Here is a 23,485-nt window from a genome sequence, read left to right as displayed (position 1 = left end):
AGGGCGACACAGATGTCTGACTTACTAAGAAACTAGGAAAGTAGGAGAAAAATATCTTGTTAAATAGAGACTGTCAGCGAAGGAACTGAAATCATCAAATTAGTCATGTAGAAGATATTCAAAGTACGATGACAGGAATGAAAACTCATTAAGAGCGGATCAACAGTGGCAGACAAAGAAAGAGTCAGCATACTTTGGAGATGTCAACTATGATTATTTAGTCTGAAGAACAAAGAAATAAAAAGAAGAAAAACAGTTTCAGAGAGTCCTGGAAGATCACATTCACCAGCATAGGTTTAATCAGAGTTCAAGAAGGAGAGGACAAAGGGGCGAAGGAAAGAACATTTGACACAATGATGGCCAGGCATTTTCCAGACTCGATGGAAAATAAGGTGTCTTGAGAAGTGTTTTTAAACTAGACTCACATTCTTCAGTTTTAAAGGACTCTTGTGTTATTTCTAAACTTCCTCTTTTTGATCATTTTTCCGTTTTCTCTTTTAAATGACGGGCATCCTGGACTGTCGCGCTCTCTCCTGTGTCCTGTGTTGCTTGCTGAGACAGTTTCCTGGTTATCCTCCAGGCTTTACTGGATTTGTAACTTTCACTTTGTTCTTCAGCCACCTTTCATAAACAGCGCCCTGTTACTGAACACAGAGAGGCACTTCCTCCTTTCTTAAAGGTGTAAGTCACAATTTCTTTGTTTTCTTCTGCTTCGGTAATACCTGTTCTATACGAGTTCTGGTCTTGGTTCATGCTGTAGGCCCACCACGTGGGCCTGGTGGTCTTTGACTTCTCTTCTATTTTCCTCTGAATCACTTTTGAGGTATGAATTTTCTTACGGCACACACCCATTTTAAATGTACAACTCAGTGAGTTTTGACCGTTCCTAGATCCATGCAGCCACTCCCACCATCCCTACAGGTAAAGAGGACCTGAGTCCAAACTCTTGCAGCTTCTTCCATTCTTTGACCTTGCCCTCATCATACAGGGTCAGAAGTAACCATCCACTCCCTCCAGAGACAAGCGACTCGGGTGCCACAGGTGAAACAGTGTGTCCAGCCATGCAGTCACTGCACTGGAGCCTACCTGCCTGCTCTGTACACAAACTCAGCACCGCATAGCCTTCCAAATACTTCAGTCTTAAAGCATGAACTCGTACCCCCACAATAAGATTGGCACCCAAGTATTGACTTTCTTCCTAACAGTCTCTACTGGACACAACTCAGGTCTCCATCAGCAGGCAGCTTAGTCAGTGATGCTGCATCTCCCCAGAAACATTGCAGCAGTGGTGATGGCACTCAGAGACAGACTAACAGTAACAACAACCGAGAGAGAGGCACTTACCTAAGCTGAATTCTAAAATGGGCTCGTCTGGGTCTTGAATATTTCCTGGTAGAAGAGAAATGACAGCAAAGTCACCCAAAATAAACCTTCCCCAGAATTTAGCTTGCATTTGTTTTACACAAAAATAGAAACAAGAAATACTAATTCCTCTAGCCCACTCCAAATATTATAGTAGATGATTTATATACTTTGAAACAATTTACTTTAGAGATTCTGAAGAAATCTCAGACCTCTTTCCATTCTGCAAGGCAAGCCCAGGATGCCCACCAAAGCTAGGAAAGAAATGCTGAGCAATCCACAGGACGGACCAGTTCCCAGGGCTCTAGCTGTCCTTTCTGAGTCCTCCTCCAACCAGGATGATACCACGCCAAGACACCCTCTCCTGATGGCTTAGTCACCGGCTGCCCCCTGGCTCTTCCTACACTGTTACAGCATGGATCCTGACCTTCAAGTTCATAACCAGATGTCTAGTATTGGCCTGTGAAGCTCACCTGCCAGAGAGAGGCCCACCATGTCAGCTGCCACGTCTATGGTGGAAGCCCGCTGCATCGCACGGGCCCTGGCACCATGGCGAGGGCTGTGCTCTCTTGCTGTCATGATGTCATTGGTGAGGATATGCTTCTTGTTCCTGGGTCACACCTCAGCTGATTCCCCAAGGGAGAGCTGTCTCCAGGACCTGGATTCCTAAGATGGCAGAAGCCCTGAGACATGGAAGTAAACATAGTCAAGAGTCAGGAGCGTGGTGACAGAGAAACTGTGTTCCTATGGCTAGCGAACAAGACCTAACCCTGGTAAGATGCTGAAAGCAGTGTCTTGGGACAGGTATGGAACTGGGCTAGAACATCTCTCACCTCTCCTCTCTTCCTCCTCCCCACTCCTCTCACGGTGGACCTACAGGATCCTCTTGGACCAACATGGACCACATTATGTGACGGCCTGACTGTAACCAGACGATAAGGCTTGTATGATTCTTTCTGCTCTCCAGCTCTCCTCTATTGCAAGTCCCACAGAGTCTTCACAACCGTCTATCGACTCCCATAGCACAAAGACTATGTGAAGATCTCTGCTACCTAGAAGCTGTCTGCCTTTGAGACAGAACAATGGGAAGAAAGACAAAACCTGAAGCTCTAGCCTGACTTTCCCTTCCTTCAGCTACCAAGTTCTGGTGTGCCTTGGTCTCAAGACTTTTCCACAGCGTCAAGTGACGATCTACCTTTAACCGAAGGGGAAGGTGTTGGGGACGGAAGAGGCTGTGACAATGCCACTACAGCGGAGTCAGAACGAGGCCTCGCTGGCCCAGCACAGAGCTCCCACTACACTCTCAGAAGCAGGTTAAACAGCAAAAAAGGGAATTCTAGGTTTGTCCAACCCCATGTACTCCAATCCCTGCTGGTTCTACAAGGAACCAGCCTTCACAAGTTAGGATAACTAACGAAGCCATTAACCTTGTGAAGAGCACACTCTCAAAGGTGTCCATATGTCCAACACAATCTCCTGTCCACGTCTACACACCCAAAGACCTGGGCTACTGCTCCAGTCAATTCAACAAGTGACTTACCAGACATGTTTGCTTTTGGACCACGTGGCATTGCTTCATAGAAGGGCATCCAAATCCATCATCTAGAAATAGAAAAGAATAAATTGCTGAGCACACCAAAGATTAAGTCCCTGAGATCAAGACACCCAGACATGTAGGAAGGCAACAGTTATTCCTATCTAACTTTTCACTCAAAAGAATGAGAAAGAAAATGCACATTTCCTTCTAAGGATTCTCCATCAGGGGCATGTGGGTGTGCCCTGAGGATCCAAGAGGGGAAGTGTGGTTTAGAGAAATGAAGTTGGGTTATGGTTGCCCACTCACAAAGCACAGACCCCAAGAGGAGCTGCAGTGTAGCTCTGAGGCTCTGCTCTCTGGTGTGTCAGAGAGCTACAGTGAGAGTCAAATGCATATTAGGAGGAGAGGGAGGGCTCAGTGTAGTCCACTGGCTCCAACACTGCCCCCAATGCACGGTGAGCAGGGACCTTCCTGCAGAAGGGAACGCTCAGGCCAGGGCCTGCCATGAGCTGTTATGGAAGGCCTCAGGGCCCAGCGCACAGTCTCCTAAGAGTTAGAAGCAGAGGACAATAGGGCAGTGCTTTCGAACCTAGGACTGATTTCCATGTTCTTTTGCAGGCTGGACTCCTAACTTTCCGAATGGGGTACCCAAAGATCTCTGGCCTAGGAGCCTCAGCAAACAGGGCTATGAACTGGCTGGAAAGCCACTCTAGAAATTGTTAAAAGGGAGAAGTTACTCACTGGTCTGCTGTCATCAAATGACACACAAATCAAAACATTTGCAAGGCAAATATTGAAACTTAGAAAGCACCGAGACTATCTCGACAGCTGGTCTTAACTTGTCACAACCTAGAATCAACTGGGGAGAGAGTCTCAGTTGAGGAATTATCTAGATCAGGTTGGCCTGTGAACAACTCTGTGGGAGACTGTCCTGAGGGCTAACTGACCCAGCCCACTGTGGGCAGTGCCATCTCCCCCACCTGCCACTGGGTGGGCCCTGAGACGCAGGAGACAGAAGAAAGCTAGCTGAGAAAGCAATCACTGGCCATGGGTGTATCTGTTTTTCTCTGCTCTTCACTGTTGATGTGACGTAGCCAACACACTGTTGAGCTCCTGCTTTGACTGTCCACCACACCCTATAATGCGATGACATTTGACCTGTAAACCAAATAAAGCCTTTCTTCTCTAAGCTGCTTTTGTCACTGTGTATGTCATAGCAACAGAAATGAAACCAGGACAACTGCTGAAACTCAACAATAATGCTGGTAGGAATGAGTAAAACTCACTGGTGAGACAGCCATCAAGGGGAGAAATTCATAAAAGGGAAGTATGGATGGTATGTATGGTAAATATTTTGAAAGTAAACTAACACTGAAAGAAAGCAAAGTAACACTAAATCCACCTATTCCACCTAAATTAATTCTCCAAGGGATGCCCATCTGTTCTTCCAAAATATATACTGCTGGCAGGCCTGGGACCCTTCTATACTGTGGATAACATTTTAGAGTGATACTAAAATTTCAGAATTTAATAAATTTTATATACAAAAAAAATTCTTGCTAAGCATCTCAAACATGGAAAAGACTCATTCACAAAACTGCTTACTGTAAACAATGAAGACCAGAAGTAATCTAATCATCCAGAAACAGTATGTTCTGGAACATCTTGAGTTACTAAAATTATTCTAATAAATCCAGAAGTCACACATAATATAAACTGAAGCCATGAGGCCTAGAACAATCATTTAAATAGCTCAGTGATAGATAGGCAAAGCCAAGAGCTGGCAAGGGTGAAGGACAATTGGAACCAGTGTCACGGTAAAGTAGGGACGGTATAACTACTCTTAACAGCTGGCAGTCCCTACCCAAGCTGCACATATAACAACTGGTGATCCATCCACAATCTGGGATACAATTCAGGGTGCAACTGCTAACAGAAATGCATGTATGGATGTTTATGTATGCACATGTACACACACACAAGCACATACACACAAACACATATCCCATGGAGAACGTTTAGAACGGTGACAGTCATTAACAGTAGGATCCTAGAGACAATAGAAATGTTCTTCGTCTGTAAATGTCCAGAGCAAAACAGATGAATCATGGGGAGAGCCAAGCATATAGAGCCCAACACAGGCAGTCTACTGGTGTGAAGTGCAAACAGAGGCCATGGAGTCTGTCTTGTGAAGTCAAAAGGAGGACGCCGTGCAGGGGTGGGTGTCAACTACAAAGGTTTGAGGGACTCCTGAGCATGTTCTGTTTCTTGGCTGGGATGCAGGTTCCGTGTGGGTCTATGAATGACCCACTGAGCAGTATGTGATTAGGTTTTGTGCCTCAATAAGAAGTATATTTAATTCTTTTAATGATGGTAACAGGGACAGAAGAGAAAATGCTGTCAGTTTTACACCACCTGCTCTCTAGTTACAACAACCGAAAGAGACAGGACATAGAGCCTGGGAAGGCTCTATCAAGATGGCCACCAGGCAGAAGTGGCTATGGGGAACTGTAACTGCCGTCTTCACATGTTCAAAAGGCTGCATTAAATACTGGCTGTGACTTCATACATGGAATGAGCTGTTGTCTCTTTGACTACTGCCTCATTGTAACCTCCTCATTCCATGCCTTGCTTTGCTGCTTTCTCTCTGCATAACAGTGACGGTGTCAAGGAGCCCTCCCTTGGGACAGCAGAGATGTGCCACCTGATGAACAGCCCTACCTAAGTCCTGCCATCTTCTCCACGGCGGATGAAAACCCACCCTCTCTTCCCTGTGTCCCTCTGTCCACTCCCTCTGTCCACCTGTCTCTAGGAGAGTGGTTTGTGTCACACGCACTGGAAGTTCTCTGAAGAGCGGAGTCCTCATAAAGGAGTATTTACACACTACTTTTATACTAGTTCAGAGGTCAGAGGAACTTTTAGGTCAAAGGACTTAAGCAGCTACTTATTCTATTTGGAGGCATTTAATTATAATTTACAATTTAAATCATCAAGGCCCAGAACGCAAGACAATTTGTACAGCTGAACTTGATTTCCCTTTGTGGTCTCATTAATTTAAGATAATTCACCAAGGATTCCTAAATTCTCAGAGTCCCCAAGTTTGCTCCCAGTTCTATTTGAAGACTGAGTTCATTAGAAGGAGGAAAAACTACACCTAAATCAAGGCAGACTAAGAATGTGGGAGGGGTTTAAGAAGCTGGAGGAAGAAAGAAGCAACAGCTGATGAGACAGCTCCCTGTTCCCACTCCGTAGAGGATGGGACTTCTTCTGACAGAACAAAGGTCAAAGAGAGGTGCTACACCACCAGTGTCCTGACCCTCAGGAGGGGGAGGGGCGGTGACAGCAGAAGGTGGGCGAGGAAAGCATGGGGATTCTTACAGGGGATGAATGGAACTTGGGATGGGGAGGCATCTCAGAAGCTTCTAAAGAGTCTTGGGAAAGGCCTGCCTTCCCTTCTCCTTGCCAGAACTAAGGAGCCTCAAGCTGATAAGAGGCTCAGGGCCCTTTATATCTTAGTGACCTCCTGGAGGCTAAGGGCTGGAGCTGAAGCTGAAGGAAGCTGAGAGACTAGAACTGTTCTGGTCCATCTTAAGATTAGCATTTCTCTAAACACAGGTTCATTAAAAGGCGAACAAAAGGGGACAGACTACTATAGACAGGGTGCATCTTCTCAAAAATCTCATGCACATGAACCATATCTGAAGCAAAAAATAAACAAAAAAGCCCAAATAGAAGTGGGACTCTTCTGCCCAGCCCTACTACTGACCCTGCTCTGCAAGTGGGCCCCTAGCATTCCCCACGTCACCTTCTTCACACAAGCAGTGGGGGAGAAAGTATGAAAGCCATGAGTTAGAGTGAGTCAGCAATCCCAGAGGGAGAGCCTACTTTAGAAGGTGGAAAAAGAGGAATTCTCTCTTTAAACTCCAAATCCAAGATAACTAAAATCATACATTACTGTGGCAACACCACTCACTGGCACCAAAAATTACTATGATAAGAACCAAAGGAGACAATATCCTGAAGCCTTGATGGTGACTCTCATATGAAATTATTCTTCCTGTCAGTTCTTAACTTCTGAATACTACCTTTCCAGGGACAGCAGTCTGGATAAGAGTGCAGCACCAGAGAGACTGTTGCAGGTGTCAGGAAAGAGGCAAACAACAACTACTCCCTTTCTTATAAGGTCCCAACCAAAGTATAAACCTAACAGAGTTCACCCTTTGGGACCAATGAGTTTATTGGGCTTCTTACAGAGCATGGGCGAAGGCTGCTGATAGGAGTATAGGTGACCCCAAAGCAGCTGCACTATATAAAGTCTCAGCCTAGCATGGATGATGGCTTCCCCATAGCAACAGAGACGGAAGGAACCACTCTCAACCTCCTCCAGTCTATAGACTCTATAACCTCCAGGGACCCCTACCCCAATCCTCTCTACTTCTCTATGCAATTAGGACAGAAGTACATTCAAATGTCTAGGAGTGGCTAGAATCTCAGCTGAAAGGCCAATGATCCTCACCAACTCCTCCTTCTATGCAGTGATGGTGACTCACAGCAGGAACTACTGCTCTCATGAAAATGGCACTGTGTTGTCTAGAGGACCAATTTCTACAAAACAAGGTCTAAGACTGACTAAGACTAGCCATGCTACAGAACAGTTCAGCGTGGCTAGTGCTTAAAAAGCAGCAGAAGAAAGTGCTTTAGAAAATCGAGCGCAGAAAGAACAAAGTACTAGCAATGTGCATCTCTTCTCATCCACAGGCACAAACTACTTCACCCAAAGACACCCGCACACACTTGTTCTCATGGAGTCCTTCAATTGTTTACCTCCTGCTTCCCATTTCCTGCTTTCTGCTAATGACAATAAATAAATAATGATGGTAATGGCTTAACATCATTTAAGTAACAGGCCTCATAAGTGTAATGAATATGATAACTGATAAAATGTAGTGTCTGAACCCAGGTACAAATGTATACCCCCAGACCCCTATACAAGAGGTCAGTCACTTATGGATCACACAAAATTTATGTACTGAAACTCAAAGGTCAATGGAATGGAACTACTAGGTGGCCCCTTAGAAGACAGGTCCCAAGGGCTCCAACCTCATAGATGAAACTGGTGCCTTACAAATAGGCTGAATGTAATTAACCTTTTACCTCCCTGTACTCTGCTATGTGAGAGCATAAGAAGACCCCCACCAGATACCAAGTGCTGACACCCTGATCATGGAATCCAGAATGAAGAAATGTTGTTTATGGATTGCTAGTCTCAGGTATATGGCTATGCTAATCTATCTGCCTGACATGCCTCAAAAAAGTCTGGATAATCCTTTAAACAACAGGACAGAGGAGTTCTCACGGAATAAGACTAGTCTCGTCTCTTCTCTCACCCTTGTTCAGTTCCTCACAACTTCAACCTGCTCAGCTCCCGAAACCCCAGGACTTGGACTGTCCACAAGAGCACAGTGAATTCTGTGTACCCTCTAAAGGCCTCCTCCACAAGCACTTCGCCTGGGAGAGCTTCTGGCTGAGTTACCCTCTCTGGGACTACAGACCTCCATAGGAAGAAGGCCTTTGAGGACAGCTCAGAAACCGCCACCCAGCTCTGTGTGTCATCTTCAAACCATGAATCTTCAGATTTTCCATGGGAAGTAGCTTGAAAATAAGATGCCCTGAGGCAAGTGCTTTAAATCATTTCTGCTGATCTAGGGTTGTGGCATGTGCCTGGAATCCCAGCTACTCTGGAAGCTGACGCAGGAGGATGGAGAGTTTGGGACCAGCTGGGTCTACAGAGTGAGTCTGTGGCCAGTTTGGACAACTTGGCAAGACCCTATTTCAAAATAAAAAGATAAGGGGCTAGGGATATAGTCTGAAGTTAAGAACACTTGATAGCATGTGCAAGGCTCTGAGTTCAAACCCTTGAGTGGAAAGAACCAAAGGATGGGAGCAACACAGGGGCCAGGCCCCCAGTCTGGGTGATGAGAGGTGTGCTACTACTGATGGGTGGAATGCTGGAGGCGTGCCAGGGGCAAATGTGGTCAGAGCAGAGTCCTCTAGCCGACCCTGCTACAAGCAGCTCTTCAACCTCACTCTTCAGCCACCTTTTAAACACCTACATGTTCTTGCTTCTGTATATCATGCTAATTGTTTTCTAAAAACTGGCTGTCACTGCAATGAAGAGTTGAGGGTCCATACAAACCTTGGGAATACAAAGATGAACAAAGAGGCTTCACCAGGAGCTATGTCAAAAGAGACATAAAAAAACAAACAAAAACAACAACAAAAACAACTCCATGAAAGATGAGTATAATCTGAGGCTAGAATGGTGTTGGACAACGCCTTCTGGACCTTCCCCTGTATAAAGGTCTAATCTTCTCCTCTCCAGGCAGGGCACCGCATTCTCTAGGTGCCAGCACCAGGGATTACGGAGGATGCTTCTTCGGGTCAATCAGCACAGTGTTCTTACACATTCTCCATTCATTCCCACCCACTAAGCTCCATTTATCATTTATGACGACATGCGTTTTCCAGTCCTGGGAAGATAATGAACACACTGTGTAGAACCTAATGTGCACTGTCAGGACTGCCTGAAGACAATGCCCACCACTGTGAGTGCTCTTCTCGCTCCTAAGTGAAAAGTTTCACTTCTTTCACTATTGTTAGCTCAGCCACTTGAAACTCACACAATTAACTGATGGGTTCTCTGTCCTTTGACTGGTAAAACTTCAATGTCATAGAACTTTCCAGATATGCATTCAAAACCGTGGAAACCATCCAATATTAAATTTTACGAACTTTCACATGCCAGTTGTGATATGCAGTTTCTAGACAGTTAAGAGCAAAGGGAAAAGGGCAATGGCTTCTCTGTGATCCATGATCAACTATCTTTGAGGGGAAGTCCACCAGCCAACGAGACAGGCAGTGCACACCCATCCAAGCATCTTCTCAAGCTGGAGTCCAAAAGACACAGCTAAAGGACTGTAGAGCATGAACCTACCACGCAGGGTGCTCTTAACTCCAATAGCCGGCCATGTACGCCCATTCTCTGCCACATCTTCCTCTTCCTCTTCTTCTTTCACAAACCTAGAAGCTAGGAAGCCTGTCTCGGTGACTGCTTCGACCTCTTCCCCACCCAGAGCTGGCCACTGAAAGCTGGACCAGGGTAGCCTCTGTCACAAGCTCTACCTCTCTCCTCCTTCCCCTAGGTGAGGCATGGCCACAGCTGCTCCTGCTTCCTAAGCCAAAAGTGCAAGAGACGACATCCTCCTGGGAGTTGTTTGCCCCCAGCCACAACATCGTCCCTTGCCTTGTCCTGACAGTTTCCCATGCAGCCCATATCACCCACTCTGTAGAGAATCAGCAATGAAGGTGCCATGATGAAAGCGGAAACCTAGGACTCTTGGTCTCTCACCACATACACTGGATCCCTTTATTTACAATTCAGTTGCTGGAGTTTCAGGTACCCACACCCAGTAATGGTTTGAAAATAATGTTTGAAATCATTTGCCATTATGTAAAGCATGATAAAAATCTCACACTGTCTCACTCATGATAAGAATCAACTCTTTGTGTCATCTGCTGGCCACCCCGACATATAACACTACCTTCCTGTTCGTCCACCAGTACTGTCTCAATGGTGAGACTCACTTCGTGGTACGACAGCATCTGTGTTCATGCCATTCTTACTTAATACAGTAACTGGTTTACTATAACACAGCAATTGTTCTGCCTTGTTATTGGTTATTGTTGCTTCTTACTTTGCCTGATTTATAAAAGTTAAATTTTATCACAAACGTGTGTTGAGGAAAAACTATGGTATATAAGGTTTGGTACTGTTTATAGTTCCAAGAACCCACAGGAGTCTTACATAGTAAGACTATGCGCCTAAGGATAAAAACCCTACTAGTTAACAGCCAGAACCCTCAGGAGTCTTACATAGTAAGACTATGCTCCTAAGGATAAAAACCCTACTAGTTAACAGCCAGAACACTGCACTGCAGGAGGAGCTTAAGCAGAAGGACACATCAGTCGTAGAGCTAGGAGGCTGGCTGAGAACACTGGAGCAGGAGCATGGCTCATGTCACCCATGGACTCTAATGCCAGCAGCTCACATGACTTTCTCAGTTCCCCTCTGCATATTCCAGTCGCCACCCTCTCTGCAGACGAGCTACCTACATGGCAGGACATAAGGCAACCCCCAACTTTCAGCTCTCCAGTGCTAGGCCCCAGAGATGCTGGCTGTATAGATTCTCTCCCAGCACTGTCTAGGAAAGGGAAACTCTGAGCTCAGCTGGAGCCAGGTGACTCCTGGCTGGAAGACTGGGGTCAAATGGTAACCCCTGGAACTCCCACAGTACCTGAGCTTACATTGAGACAAGTTTTTGAGGCAAGGGTTGGAAGGCAGCTACAGAAACTCACTTGTATTCACTGTGACTTTTAGCAGCCAAAAAACTCCAAGATTAACTTTTTTGTTTTTATATTGCTCAAAAAAGATAATATAAAATTTAAATATATAATACCAACATAGAATTAAGTATAAGTTCTTTTTGCAGAAAGGTCTTAAACAACTAGCCCCTTTGAAATCGTCCAGCAGCAACTTAAGCAAGAAAGCAGGAACCAGCAGCTGAATGAGCAGGCTAGGGTTACACCTCCCTCAGCTATGAACCACCAGTCAAAGAATCCCAAACGGCCTGCGCTTGAGCGTAATGTTTGTATTTGTTTTCAGTGTTTGGGTACAAATCAATATGGTTGTGGAACAGAACAAAACTCTCTGAGTTGCTATATAAAAGCACAGCCCTGAAAATGCTGGTCACCTTCCTCCACAATATTCTACTTCCGAGGAGCGCTAAGCTGTAGCCACTGGAAGAGACAACCTAAGACACTGCCTATGACTCTTTCTGGTGTGAAGAACAGTCATTACTCCTCCCTCCCTCCATTTATAGCCTTATGCTGCTCCCCACCAATGCATGTAAATGCTTCATAATTAATAATAAGTCTCTGTGTCATGATTTGGGAGCTGGCGGTCCAAGAAAGCCTGCTGCACAGATATCAGGAGGTCACAGTTTCGAGAAAAAGCTAAAAGGGGAAGGTAGGAGATTGGGATAAAGCCTCTGTATCATTTGTGCTTGATTTCCTGTCTGAATATGAGTGGTTTGCTTTTTTCTTTTTGTTTTGTTTTTGTTTTTTTTCTGGGACACTGAGACAGCGTATCCCAATACAGCCCAGGCTGGTCCTAAACATGGGATCCTCCTGCCTCGGTCTCCCAAGAACTGAGAGTATATGCATGACCTACTACCACACCCTGCTTGCCAATATTTTTATTAAAAATATTTCAAGGTTCAGAAACTATATGTTATTAAAGAAAAAATATTTCAAGGTATACTTTAAAAAATAACAAAAGTGAATTAACAGGATAAACAGACACACCTAGTCATCAATACCAACAAACCAGACAAAAAGGTCCTGTGTTTCTATGGTGGAGACAGCACTGATCTAAATATTCCATGGAAGTGGGGTGTCAGGGAGAAGCTAGAGTAAGTAATGCCACACCCACCCACCCCCAACTCCAGGCTGCACTGCTGTGGGGACAGGCTAGCACAGAGCCCCTTTCTTCTTTCTCTTCTGGCACTTGCAATCTCCTTCCCTTTGCTGTTTACAATTAGTTTTATTCATTCGCTGGAGAACATCTTGGTCTGGAAAGTGAAGAAGATGCCAAAGCATTTTAAAAGAAGTCACCTTGTTGTGTTTCAAAGAGTGCCACACATGCCAAAGTTCAAGAATAAAGCGTGTGTTCTGTCTCCTTCCAAAAAACCATCTGCCTATTTCATGTTGATGCAGGGAAGTTCCACAGGCTTATCACTGGAGCAGTGGCTGGCCACTGGGGAAAAACACTGGCCTTGGTCAAGGTCAGCTCACTTGTGAGACATAACCCCAGTTGTGTCAAACATAAAAGCAAAGCACACTCTTGGCAGCAGCAGGATTGGGAGAATCCAGGCTCAACGTCATTCCATATTTTTCTCAATGGGAATCTTCGCAGCTTATACTAGATCTCTGATACCACGATGCCAGGCTTTTTTAGTGCACTAGTTTCATATCTAGGCAACTTTCAAAACTCCAAACTAATGGAGCTCCAGGAAAACAAATACCTACTTCGGTGGGTTCAAGTTCACTGCAAGTACTAGCATCTGTTCAGTGCCTTATACCAGAAAGATCCACAGAGCCCAGCCCAACCTGCTCTCTCCTCTACAATATGGCAGGATAGTACCTGAGCCTGAAGAGGCACCTGCACATTCACCCGAAATACATTCACTCTTTCTAGGCTACCACAAAATGACTAAACAGGTAATTCCAAAGTTTCTTGTATTTTAGATGCTGTGCTGTGTAGATGTTTACAGCAATTTAACACAACCCAGAGTCGTTTGGAACGAGAGACCTCAACTGAGAAAATGACCTGTGGGCAAGTCTGTGGTGCATTTTCTCAATTGATGATTGATGTGGGAGGGTCCAGCTTACTGTGGGTGCCACTCCTGGGCGGGTGGCCCCAGGGTGCTTTAAGGAAGTAGGCTGAGCAAGCCATAGTGCAATATTCCTCCATGGCCTCTGCATCAACTCCTGCCTTCAGGTTCATGCCCTGCTAGAGTTCTTGCCCAGACTTCCTTCCCTCAGTGATGTACTATTACTCAGAAGTATAGAATGAAATAAACCCTTTCTTCTAAAGCTGATTTTGGCCAGTGGTATACTGTCACAATAATAGAAACCTTAACTAAGACAGGTGTATAGATTTGGAAGGACTTTTTCATTTTTAAAATCTTGGAATTTTTTTTGACATTTTGGCTGTTTCACCTACATGTATGTATGGGCACCACATGCATGCAATGTCTGAGGAGGCTCAAAGAGGGCATCAGAGCCCCTGTACCTGAAGTCTATGTGTGTGCCACGCCAAATCTGTGTTGTCTGAAAGGGCAGTCAGTGCTTTTAACCACTGAGTCATCTCTTCATCCCAGAATCTTTAAAATTTTTATTACATTTTATTGTGTGTATGTGCACATCAAAGGACAGCTTTGAAAATCAGGAGTTGACTCCTTCCTCTACCACAGGGAGACTGGGGATTGAACTCAGGTCATTGGCAAGTACCTTGATGAGCCATTGTGTTGGCTTCAGGTTTATTTTTATAATCACTAGGAAAACTTATTTTCTAATTTGCAAGTGTCAAAGCCAACCGGTTTCATGAGGAAATATGACATTTCCTGAGTAGCAAGAGAATTCCATAAAGGGCTCTAAATGCGAAGCAACAACCACAGATCAATGAAGTGCCAGGAAGACAAAGTTATTTTTGAAACACGGCAACAAGCCAGGAGAGCAGGGATGGTCTGCCCAAGGCCTTCATATGGGCAACACCATCCAATTTCTAGATTCCTCTCTAACAAATCGAAACTGTAGAGATATGTGTTGGCCTCCTAAGTAGCTTGGAGACATGGGGAGCCACACCACTTGCATGTATTAATGTATATAGATCTCTAGCAAAGTGGCGCCCTGTCTACTTGCTTCTGCTATAACAATGGAACACTGTTTGAGTAACTCACTACTGTAGAGAGCACCTGGAAGGCACTGACAGGACTTCTTTCCATTTTCTCATTACAGGGCAGTGGGGGGTGAGGAGGAGATGGAGTCAGTGGTCTGGGTTTTTATACAGGACATCTTTGGAGAGTTCATCTAGAACTTCAGCTAATAGGTTGTTAATATTGTTTTGTGTTTGGTGAAATGGGGCCTGTGATAATTAGTATTTATCTACAACATGACTGGATTTGGGCTCACCAAGGCGACATAACTCTGGGCATGTTTTTGTGGGTGTTTCCAGGGAGATTTAACTAAGGTAAGAAGACTTACCCTCAATGTGGGTGGTAGATCTCATGGTCTTTCCCTAGACTGCATAAAGAGAGGGGAAGTCATGTGATTACCAATATTGCCCTCTCTCTGTTTCCTATTCCTCCCAGATGAGATAGGTGAGGGCCAGTCACATATTCCTGCTGCTATACAATGGACTATATCCACTTGAAACAAGACCCCAAGTAAATTCCCCTTCCCTTAAGCTATTGTTGGTCACTTTAATCACAAGAAAAGCGACTAGAACAAGGCCCTTCCAAGGGTCTGTCCAAGGCAGCCAGGCTACCGCTGCTATTGCAAAGCTGGAAGAAATGATGGAAGCCCCAGAAGAAAAGAAACAATTATAAATACAGCTTTGGAGCCATGAGGCAGGACAATGGATTTCTTTGAGGAAACTTGCAGAGCTGACCTTTCAATGCTGCTGCTAACCAGTCTCAACTAGGTGGGGAGAAGCACCTGCTGGCCCTTATCACGCTTGTGCTAACAGTAACATCTTCCCCACAGGTAACAATCCTTTTTACACTATCGAAGGTCATATCAACAAAAGAGGGCCAGAGGACAGACAGGTTCTGGGGCGCTCTATGATGGTCTTCCACCTGGCTCAGCTATCAAGAACGCTCTCTACATCCACAGAAATACAAAATCAGGAACCACAGCTATGGAGGGCACATGACTGAGTCAATACTGTAAGAAAGGGATAGGTCATTTAAGTGAGTCCAGAGACAGCGAACCCTGGGCTGTGAAGGAGAGGAGGAAGAAGGCTGACCCTGGTGAAAATGCTGCCGGGAAGCAGGGGATAGAGCTGACTTTTACAGAGACGACATATTAGGGAGATGCACTAATGGAAGGAACAGCAAAGTCCAGCATTCAAAGGGATAGAGAAGGCTGGGAAGCCAAACAGGGGTCAACTCAGGGGCAACAAGGACTCTCTTAGGATCTTAATCCTTTAAACAAATCTGCAAGGTCCTGCTACTCTTAGACCTCTCTTCCCAGATGTCTTCACATCTGCCCACTGGGTGTGCATTTTGCCTCTAAGAGCCTAGCCCTCCCTAAATCCTAGCCATGGGGACAGAAGACAGTTTTAGGGTGGTAGTCGACACCTGAGCTCTTCTAGGCTGCCCGAGTTCTCCAGATGAGAGAATGTTTACCCGGTAGAGGCTCATCCTGCTACACTGCCAGTGTTCTACCTGAGAGCCAGGCTCAGGTTAGAGGTGAGAGGGAGGCTTGAAGGGCTTGAAAGGATATACCTGCTACACGCTGGTTTCCAAGTTTTCAATTATTTCCAGCTGGACATGGAACATAGCTATTAAAAGTGAATCTTGATGGCATATTTCCCCCAAGCCCTCTAATACCCAACTGCTATCCATTTTTGAGACCTAGAGGCAGACATAGATATTTTAATTTTAATTTGCTTGCACTACCACTGCTTCTGGTGATGGCAAATTCCCATTACTTTGTGGGAGCTTTATTCTCTTTGCTCTGGCTCCATCTCGGAATTCAGCTGCAGACTGTGGAGAAAGGGATTACGGTGCAGCACCTGATGCCTTTCTTTTAGAAACAAATGCATAACCAACCTGGGGATCTTTCTGGAACAGCTGCAGCAAAAGGGAAGGCTGTGGCAGCCACACTGTGGAGGGGCTCCATGGCCAGATGTGGCTCCCTCCTCCCCAGAGCTCACCTCCTTGCTCCAGTGTAGTATGCAGCACTAGTGGAGGTGGCCCAAATGAGAGCAACTACATTTACTAGGTTTTGTTCTGTGTCCACAACAAAGCTTGCCCACAGTGGGGAACTCAGCACTTCCTCTTCCTGCGAGGACTCAACACTCGGAGAAAAGAGGTGTCTTGTCCCAGTTGTTCTGTGTACAACCAGCAGGGCTAAGGCAGAGGGACTCTGATGTCCCTGCTGTCATCTCACCCAGGTGACTCATGGAAATCACTGCCATGACCTTGAAGAACTGTGTTTCTTTAATTTTTTGAGATTATAGTTACATCTTTTTTCCTTCCCTTTCCTCTCCCCAAACTCTCCCATGTACCCCTCACCTTGTTCTCTTTCAAATCCATCTCTTTCTCTTTTTATCTTTTATTATTCTCTTTCTCTCTCCCCCTTTTTCCTCTCCTCCCCCAGGATACATCTAGTCATTTCACACCTGCCTGTCCTCAACAAGAACCCTTTCAGGTCTGTTTAGTCAGAATATCCTGACCCCTTGTCTTAGGGTTTCTATTGCTGTGAAGAAACACCAAGACCATGGGAAGGAACTCTTATAAAGCAAAACATTTAACTGGGGCTGGCTTACAGTTCAGAGGTTTAGTCCATTATTGTCATGGTGGAGAGCATGGTGGTGTGCAGACAGACATGGTACTGGTGAAGGAGCTGAGAGTCCTACATCTGGATCAGTTGGCAGCAGAAGAGAGAGTGGGTGAGTCACTTGGCCTGAGAGTGAGCCTCTAAAACTTCAATGTCCACCTCAATGATCACACCTACTCCAAAAAGACCACACCTACTAATAGTGCCTTGAGCTTATGGGGTCATTTTCATTCAAACTACCACACCCTTCATGTCCTCCCCTCTTGATAACTTTTCATCCCCACTTATTCTCTATCTATAAATCCCCACTTGTCCACACTGTATTCGGAGTCTCAATCTCTCTTCTGTCCCAAAAGACCCTTTCTCAGATGTCCCTGGACCTATTGAGAAGGTCCTAAGTCAAGCCTTCCTTGCCATACTTCTACCAATGTCCATGAATGCTCTTTCTTTAAGGCAGGTGTGCCTCTTAGGAAGACACTGGCCTTGCAGCAGTCACATGGAGAGTACACTCTGCTATCTTCCTATAGGGCTACAGAAAAGTTTGACCCTAAAGCTTGTCCATGGTCCACAGTAGAGAAGATATTTCCTTCTTGCACGTTCAAAGAATCTAAGATAAGAAATATGTGGGGAATGGAGAGTTGGCTCAGAGTTAAAAGCATTTTTTTTTTTGAGAGACTTAAATTTAACTACAGTTCCAGGATAGTTGACCTCTATGAGTACCAGGCATGGATGTAATATATACATAATCATACACATAAAATAAAATAAAAAGTAAAGTGAGTGTGAGAACGTCTATGAGAGATTTATAGGTCGCATGTCACTAATTTACACTGAATGATCCTAGGACTGACTAAGGGTCTACTCAGTTAAAGCAGCCTCACAGACACACCCAGAGGTGTGTGACCCTAAATCTAGTCAAGTAACAATGAGAGCTAGTCCCGCAGCTATGATCATTTCTGCAGAGCTAGACTAGGATAATCAGATCATTTGCCACTGACCCAACCACACTTACCTGCTCTGTCAGCAATGCAAACCCCAACCTCCTCCCGTATCTTCCTTTCCTATGGAATCTCCAATTTTCCATCCATCCCCTATAGACAGACTTGGTGTCCTAAATCTATCTGTTCTTCCCTGGGTTTATTTCCTGCCCTTACCACTACCACAGCTGTTAACTGGGACAGGCGGGATGCCTGGAAACCAGGAATATTGCCCTACAGTTCTGGCATCATCATTTGTGGCTTCACCAGGCCCACAGGCACATGCAGTTCTGCCAGGCTAGGTGCTGGGCTACAGAGCGAGTGGTAATAATGGCTGACACTTACACCCTCTGGACACTAACTGAGAAACACACTGTTCCTCTGCAGTCTCCTCTTTCAGCCACAATGCTAGGACCACATGTCTATGCATGGAGTGGATCAAGGGAGCTTTACTCCCCAGTCAACTGTGGTATGACCTAAAACTGCTTTACAATAAGCCTTATTAACACTGAGTCTGCACAGCGACTCTACCCTACATGGTCTAGGGAAGGGATTAGGAAGTCACAAGAAAGCCTCCAACCATCAGCCTTTTAAGGTATAAATCCTAGAGTTTTGATTCATTAGATAACTTGGAACAATGTTCATGAAAGCCTTAAATTTTCAAATAAAGTCAAACAAATACAGCACTCTGTAGATATTGAACAAGGGAGCACGAGAGGCTCACACCCTGTACCCAAGAGGATCACACAGAGCAACCGTAAGGCTGTTCTAAAAATAGCCTGAGATGCTCCACCACCCCAGCTGGGGGAAAACAGATGAGAATTCACAGCAAGCCCAGTATCTCTAGGATAGCTGCTGACATGTAATCCTGTGCCCACGTGTCACTGTGCACAGCAGCCAGACCCCAAAGCAGATGGACAGATGGCTCCCGTCACGGGGCTGGGCAGTAAACAGCCATGAGGAGAGCGAGGAACAGACAACCTCCCAAACGGCCTTGCACTCACAATCACCTTTCGTGAACGTTTCTTCGTAAATCTGAGGGGACTGCTTTCCCGGTTCCCCAGAGCATAGACTAGTAATTCCGCTGGGAACTGAGTGACTCCACATTAGTGAAGAATTAGTAGGCCTAGGCTGCCACAGTGAAGAGTCACAGACCAGGGGCCTTAAACAACAGACATTTTCTCAGTTCTTCAGGTCAAGATAAAGGTGCCATGCTGACTCGACCTCTAATGGGAACCCTAGGTGGCTGCAGGTACGCTGTGTTCTCTGTGCATGTCTTTGTGTGTGCCTCTTCTTATAAGGACACTAATCCTATGGGATCAGGGTTCTACATTTATGATCTCATAGAATCTTAACTTAATTCGTGGACTCTGCCACTAACTGTTGTCTCATGGGGTAGAACTTCAGCACGTAAATATGGGAAAGATCCATCCATCCACAACCACATGCCTTCCATGCTGTACCTTTAACTATCCATGTGTGCACCACTCTGTTCTTTCCTGGGCTGGTTCCTCGTGAGATGCAGAAACAAAACTCCTACTAGTCCTGGCTCCGCCTATCCCCTCTTCATCTGCTAGTGCTTCATGCTACACCCAAACACGTTACAAACGCCATCACACATGCTCATAATAACACCACCTTGCATTTTTATGTCTCAGCTGACTCCAAGAGAAGACAGCAAACGTAAAGTTGCAGTCTGCTCTGTTAGTCTGTACCACGAGGGTCTCTTGGTTTTCCTCCTAAGGCTGTGAGTCTCCGGGTGGCACCACCTCCACACACTAATACAGTTTCACTCCATCCGCCTCCTGCACACCGCCACCATCAGATATGCTGCATGTCTAGGTGTTGTAGGCCCAAAAGCATAATTATGTACATATTATTCGTGAGAATGCTTCCGAAGAACACTAGAAAAAAGGAAGGAATTACGCATTGTAAAGGCTTTTCAGGCAATCTGTTTCCTCACTCTCATCTGGAGTTACTGTCTGGTCATTTGCTTGGAACTGAAGCGCTCCCTTTAGTACTTCCCACAGGGCAGCGTGCTAACAGCACACCCTTTGGGTTCTGTTGTTTAGTTTAACTTTGTCTTTGTGCTACCTTGGCCTCTGAAGATAAGCTTGGCTGAGTGTAAGACTCTGGGTTGACTTGTTTAGTTTCAGAACTCTGAATATGTCATCCCAACACCACTACTTCTAGGAAGTCAGCTCTTATTTCTCCTGGGATTCTCTCCTACACAACAGGCCCCCTTTCTCTGCCTTTCAATACTTTTACCACGAGCCTTGCCATGGATCTTTTGCATAAGACCTACCTGGAGTTAACTGTATTTGTTCGATGTATAAATAAATGCTTTTCACTGAATTTGGGGAGTTTCTAGCATTTTCTTTCAGAATTTGTGCTTGTACCTTTATCTCTCTCTGCTCCTTACACTTTTATGAGGTTCTATTCACTTTCTTTTCTCAGTCATCTGGATCATATAATCTCATAATTCTATCTTTAAGTGTGTCAGGTCCAAAGGAAACTCCTATAAGCATACCAAAGCACATGCTGGCCTCCAGCCTCCCTCAGTATCACTGGTACCTGTTACATATTTCAGAGTCCATGCTAGCATCCTAGCCCTTCTCACCCTCTCCCCTACCCTGAGCTCTCTCCAGCTCACAGGCTTCCCTCCCAGTTACTCATTCTCCTTATAACCTATGCTCTGTTTTCTTCCTCCCATCTCTCTACTCTCCCTGCCCCCACTGTCTGTCTCCTTCCCTCCCTCCATCTCTCTCTGCTCTACTCCTGCTTCTCCCATGGCCAGGTGCAGTCTGCTGTCCATGTCTGGTGTATTAATTTCTCTCTCTGCTCTGGACTCCTTCAAATGTTGTTCTCTCTCTCAAATTTGAGGAAGGAAGGAAGGAAGGAAGGAAGGAAGGAAGGAAGGAAGGAAGGAAGGAAGGAAGGAAGGAAGGAAGGAAGGAAGGAAGGCCTTCCCCTTAACAATACTCCATCATGGAGTGGTCATGTCATCGGTTTACACCAAGTTCCCTGATTCTTTTTTTTGGCCATGAATATCTACTACTGTAGCCCTCTGGTGGACCCTTCTTTCAGATAGTGTGCTTTGCAAGTCTTGAGTTTCCAGTTAGGTTTTTTTTTCCTATTTTGAATGTTTAACTAATTCTATCTTCTTGATGGCATTCTGTATTTGGAAAGACACGGCCGCCATACCTTTCTTTAAAGGTTTGACGTCTTTATATCTTGGCCCTCTCTCCAGCAACTTCTGTAACCTGCTTCTTTGGATTTCTTATAATTTTTGTGTTGCAGCAATTGTGGACATGGATCCTGGATCCCTTCTCTTACAGGAATCCTTTATCTTCTAGGGATCCCTTCTCTTCTAGGGCACCCTTTTGTTTGCTTATTCTTCAGTGATGTTGTAGGGGATAGTTCAATAAATTCTATACTCTCTGCATCTCCACACCACAGTCCACTCTAATGTTGCTCCTCAGGAGGATAGCCTTGAGAGAACAAAACAGTCCCTCTCAGGGACAATGGTTTTATCTAAGCCTAGTATACACTTGCTCTAGACCTACCTCTACCATGTATATGTATGCATGTGTGTATGTGTGTCTGTATGTGCATGTGTATATATGTATTCGTGTGCACACGTATGTGGTGTCTGTGTGGACAATAATGAGTATTGGCCTTCCCAGTACTGTCATCAGGTCATTGGCTTTGGGAAGAGCTCTGGAGCTTTGTGTGTGTGTGTGTGTGTGTGTGTGTGTGTGTGTGTGTGTGTGTATGACTACCTGGCAAAACCATTGAGTCACTTCTTTGGAAGTAAAGACAGGGACAGTGGCCACTTCTTTCAGAATGATTCCTCCATGTCATACACAGGATGCTGGGTGAGGCTGTCTTCTTGACTTCCCTTTCCTGAGATGGAGTCTCTGTCCTTTAAGTCACTATGGAAACAAGTGACACATAGCCAGGACTTCACCCTGGAGTAGAGCTTCCATCCTACAAGAGGGGTCTAGACACACTCGCCTAGGATTCTCTGTCACCTGGAGCTCAGCAGGAGGAAGGAACAAGCACACACGGTGCTGAAGCAGCACCACTCTTACTGACACTTCAGAGACTTCCACAAACATATTTCTTCTCGTTTGCTGTATGCCTTTAAGATGCTTGCCAGAAAACTGAACTGGGCGCTTTCTTGAAATAATTTTGGAAGCAGGGCAGAAAGGTAGAACAATTAAAGGACAAGACAAGAAATAGAGCTCTTATTCCCTAGGCTCTCTCACTGATTGACAGCTGAGTATTCTGACACAGTTGATCAAACCTGCAAGGCCTCAGGCACAGACTACACTCCCTCTTCTGGGAGCTCTCAAGCAAGATTACAGCCACTAAGGAACCATGATCAAGATCAGAACGCACATCCTGGTCGGGGTGGTGGCACATGCCTGTGATCCTAGCACTCTGGAAGGTGAAGGCAAAGATGACAAGGATCCTGTCCAGGACCAACCTCAGCTACATAACAATTCCAGCCAGGTGAGCTCTAGTGAGGCCCTGTCCTGGGGAAAACGGCTAAACATCTTACCCCTCACCACCAATGCAGCTTAAGAAGTCTTACCCCTCACCACCAATGCAGCTTACCCCTCACCACCAATGCAGCTTAAGAAGTCTTACCCCTCACCACCAATGCAGCTTACCCCTCACCACCAATGCAGCTTAAGAAGTCTTTCCTTTTACTCTTATTTCATTCCTTAGCTCTAAACCTTGTCCAAGTACCTCACAAATTACCACCTCACAATTTCATTTACAAAAGAAAATCCTTTAAATCAGAGAGATAAATAGCAGGCCAGTCAAGGGGCTGGCTTCAGCTGAGTAGGTATCTCTGGGGAGAGCCAGCAGCAGTCTGTCACATCTGCAGAGATGACAATCTGAATGATTTCAATTATTCACTGAAGAGTGGACCCATAGCCCTCCTAATACTACCATCCCAGAGTGGATCCCAATTTAAATTACTTACTCTAAATTTCTCAATTGTTAACCTGCAAAATCCCATTCATCCTAACCCTCCATGTGAAAGAAGCTCCCATGGAGCAACAGAGTATCTCACACACTGGGAGGAGACTTTCTCCCCTTGCAGAACTGAGCCATGCTCTTAAAAGACCATAGTTTTGATTTCTTTTTAAAATGACCACTCAGACACAATTCTACTTTGCACGCAATTTGTAAAGCATGATGGAAAATTGTTCTTGTGTGAAGTGTGCACTCACAGGTCATCAAGCAGCCGGATAAGCAGACAACTGTGCACAGCCCTCACAAGTAAAAACCCTCAAGGAGCTCCTGCTCACAGGGGGCTCATTTCAACTGAGGTCACTCCCTGAGGAGGTCAGAAAGGTTCTAATCTACATTTGAAAAAAACAAAAGTAGTTTACAGTTTACCTAGACA

At 45.3% G+C, this 23,485-nt stretch overlaps 1 protein-coding gene across 9 annotated transcripts in view; it reads right to left on the bottom strand.

The window, feature by feature from the left end:
- The window catches only part of Inpp4a (inositol polyphosphate-4-phosphatase type I A), a 109,883-nt gene that overhangs the window by 48,778 nt on the left and 37,620 nt on the right, over positions 1–23,485 (bottom strand). For all 9 annotated transcript variants that reach the window (XM_057751936.1, XM_057751940.1, XM_057751937.1 and 6 more), the window contains exons 2-4: positions 2,903–2,964; positions 1,836–2,045; positions 1,345–1,389 (exon numbers count right to left, since the gene is read on the bottom strand). In XM_057751936.1, the coding sequence (XP_057607919.1) occupies positions 1,345–1,389; positions 1,836–1,941 (151 nt within the window). In that variant the 5' untranslated portion in view covers positions 1,942–2,045; positions 2,903–2,964. The remainder of the gene's footprint in view (positions 1–1,344; positions 1,390–1,835; positions 2,046–2,902; positions 2,965–23,485) is intronic.

The sequence above is a fragment of the Chionomys nivalis genome, chromosome 19 (assembly GCF_950005125.1).
Source record: "Chionomys nivalis chromosome 19, mChiNiv1.1, whole genome shotgun sequence".
NCBI lineage: Eukaryota > Metazoa > Chordata > Mammalia > Rodentia > Cricetidae > Chionomys > Chionomys nivalis.
This window is presented reverse-complemented; position numbering and strand designations above follow the sequence as displayed.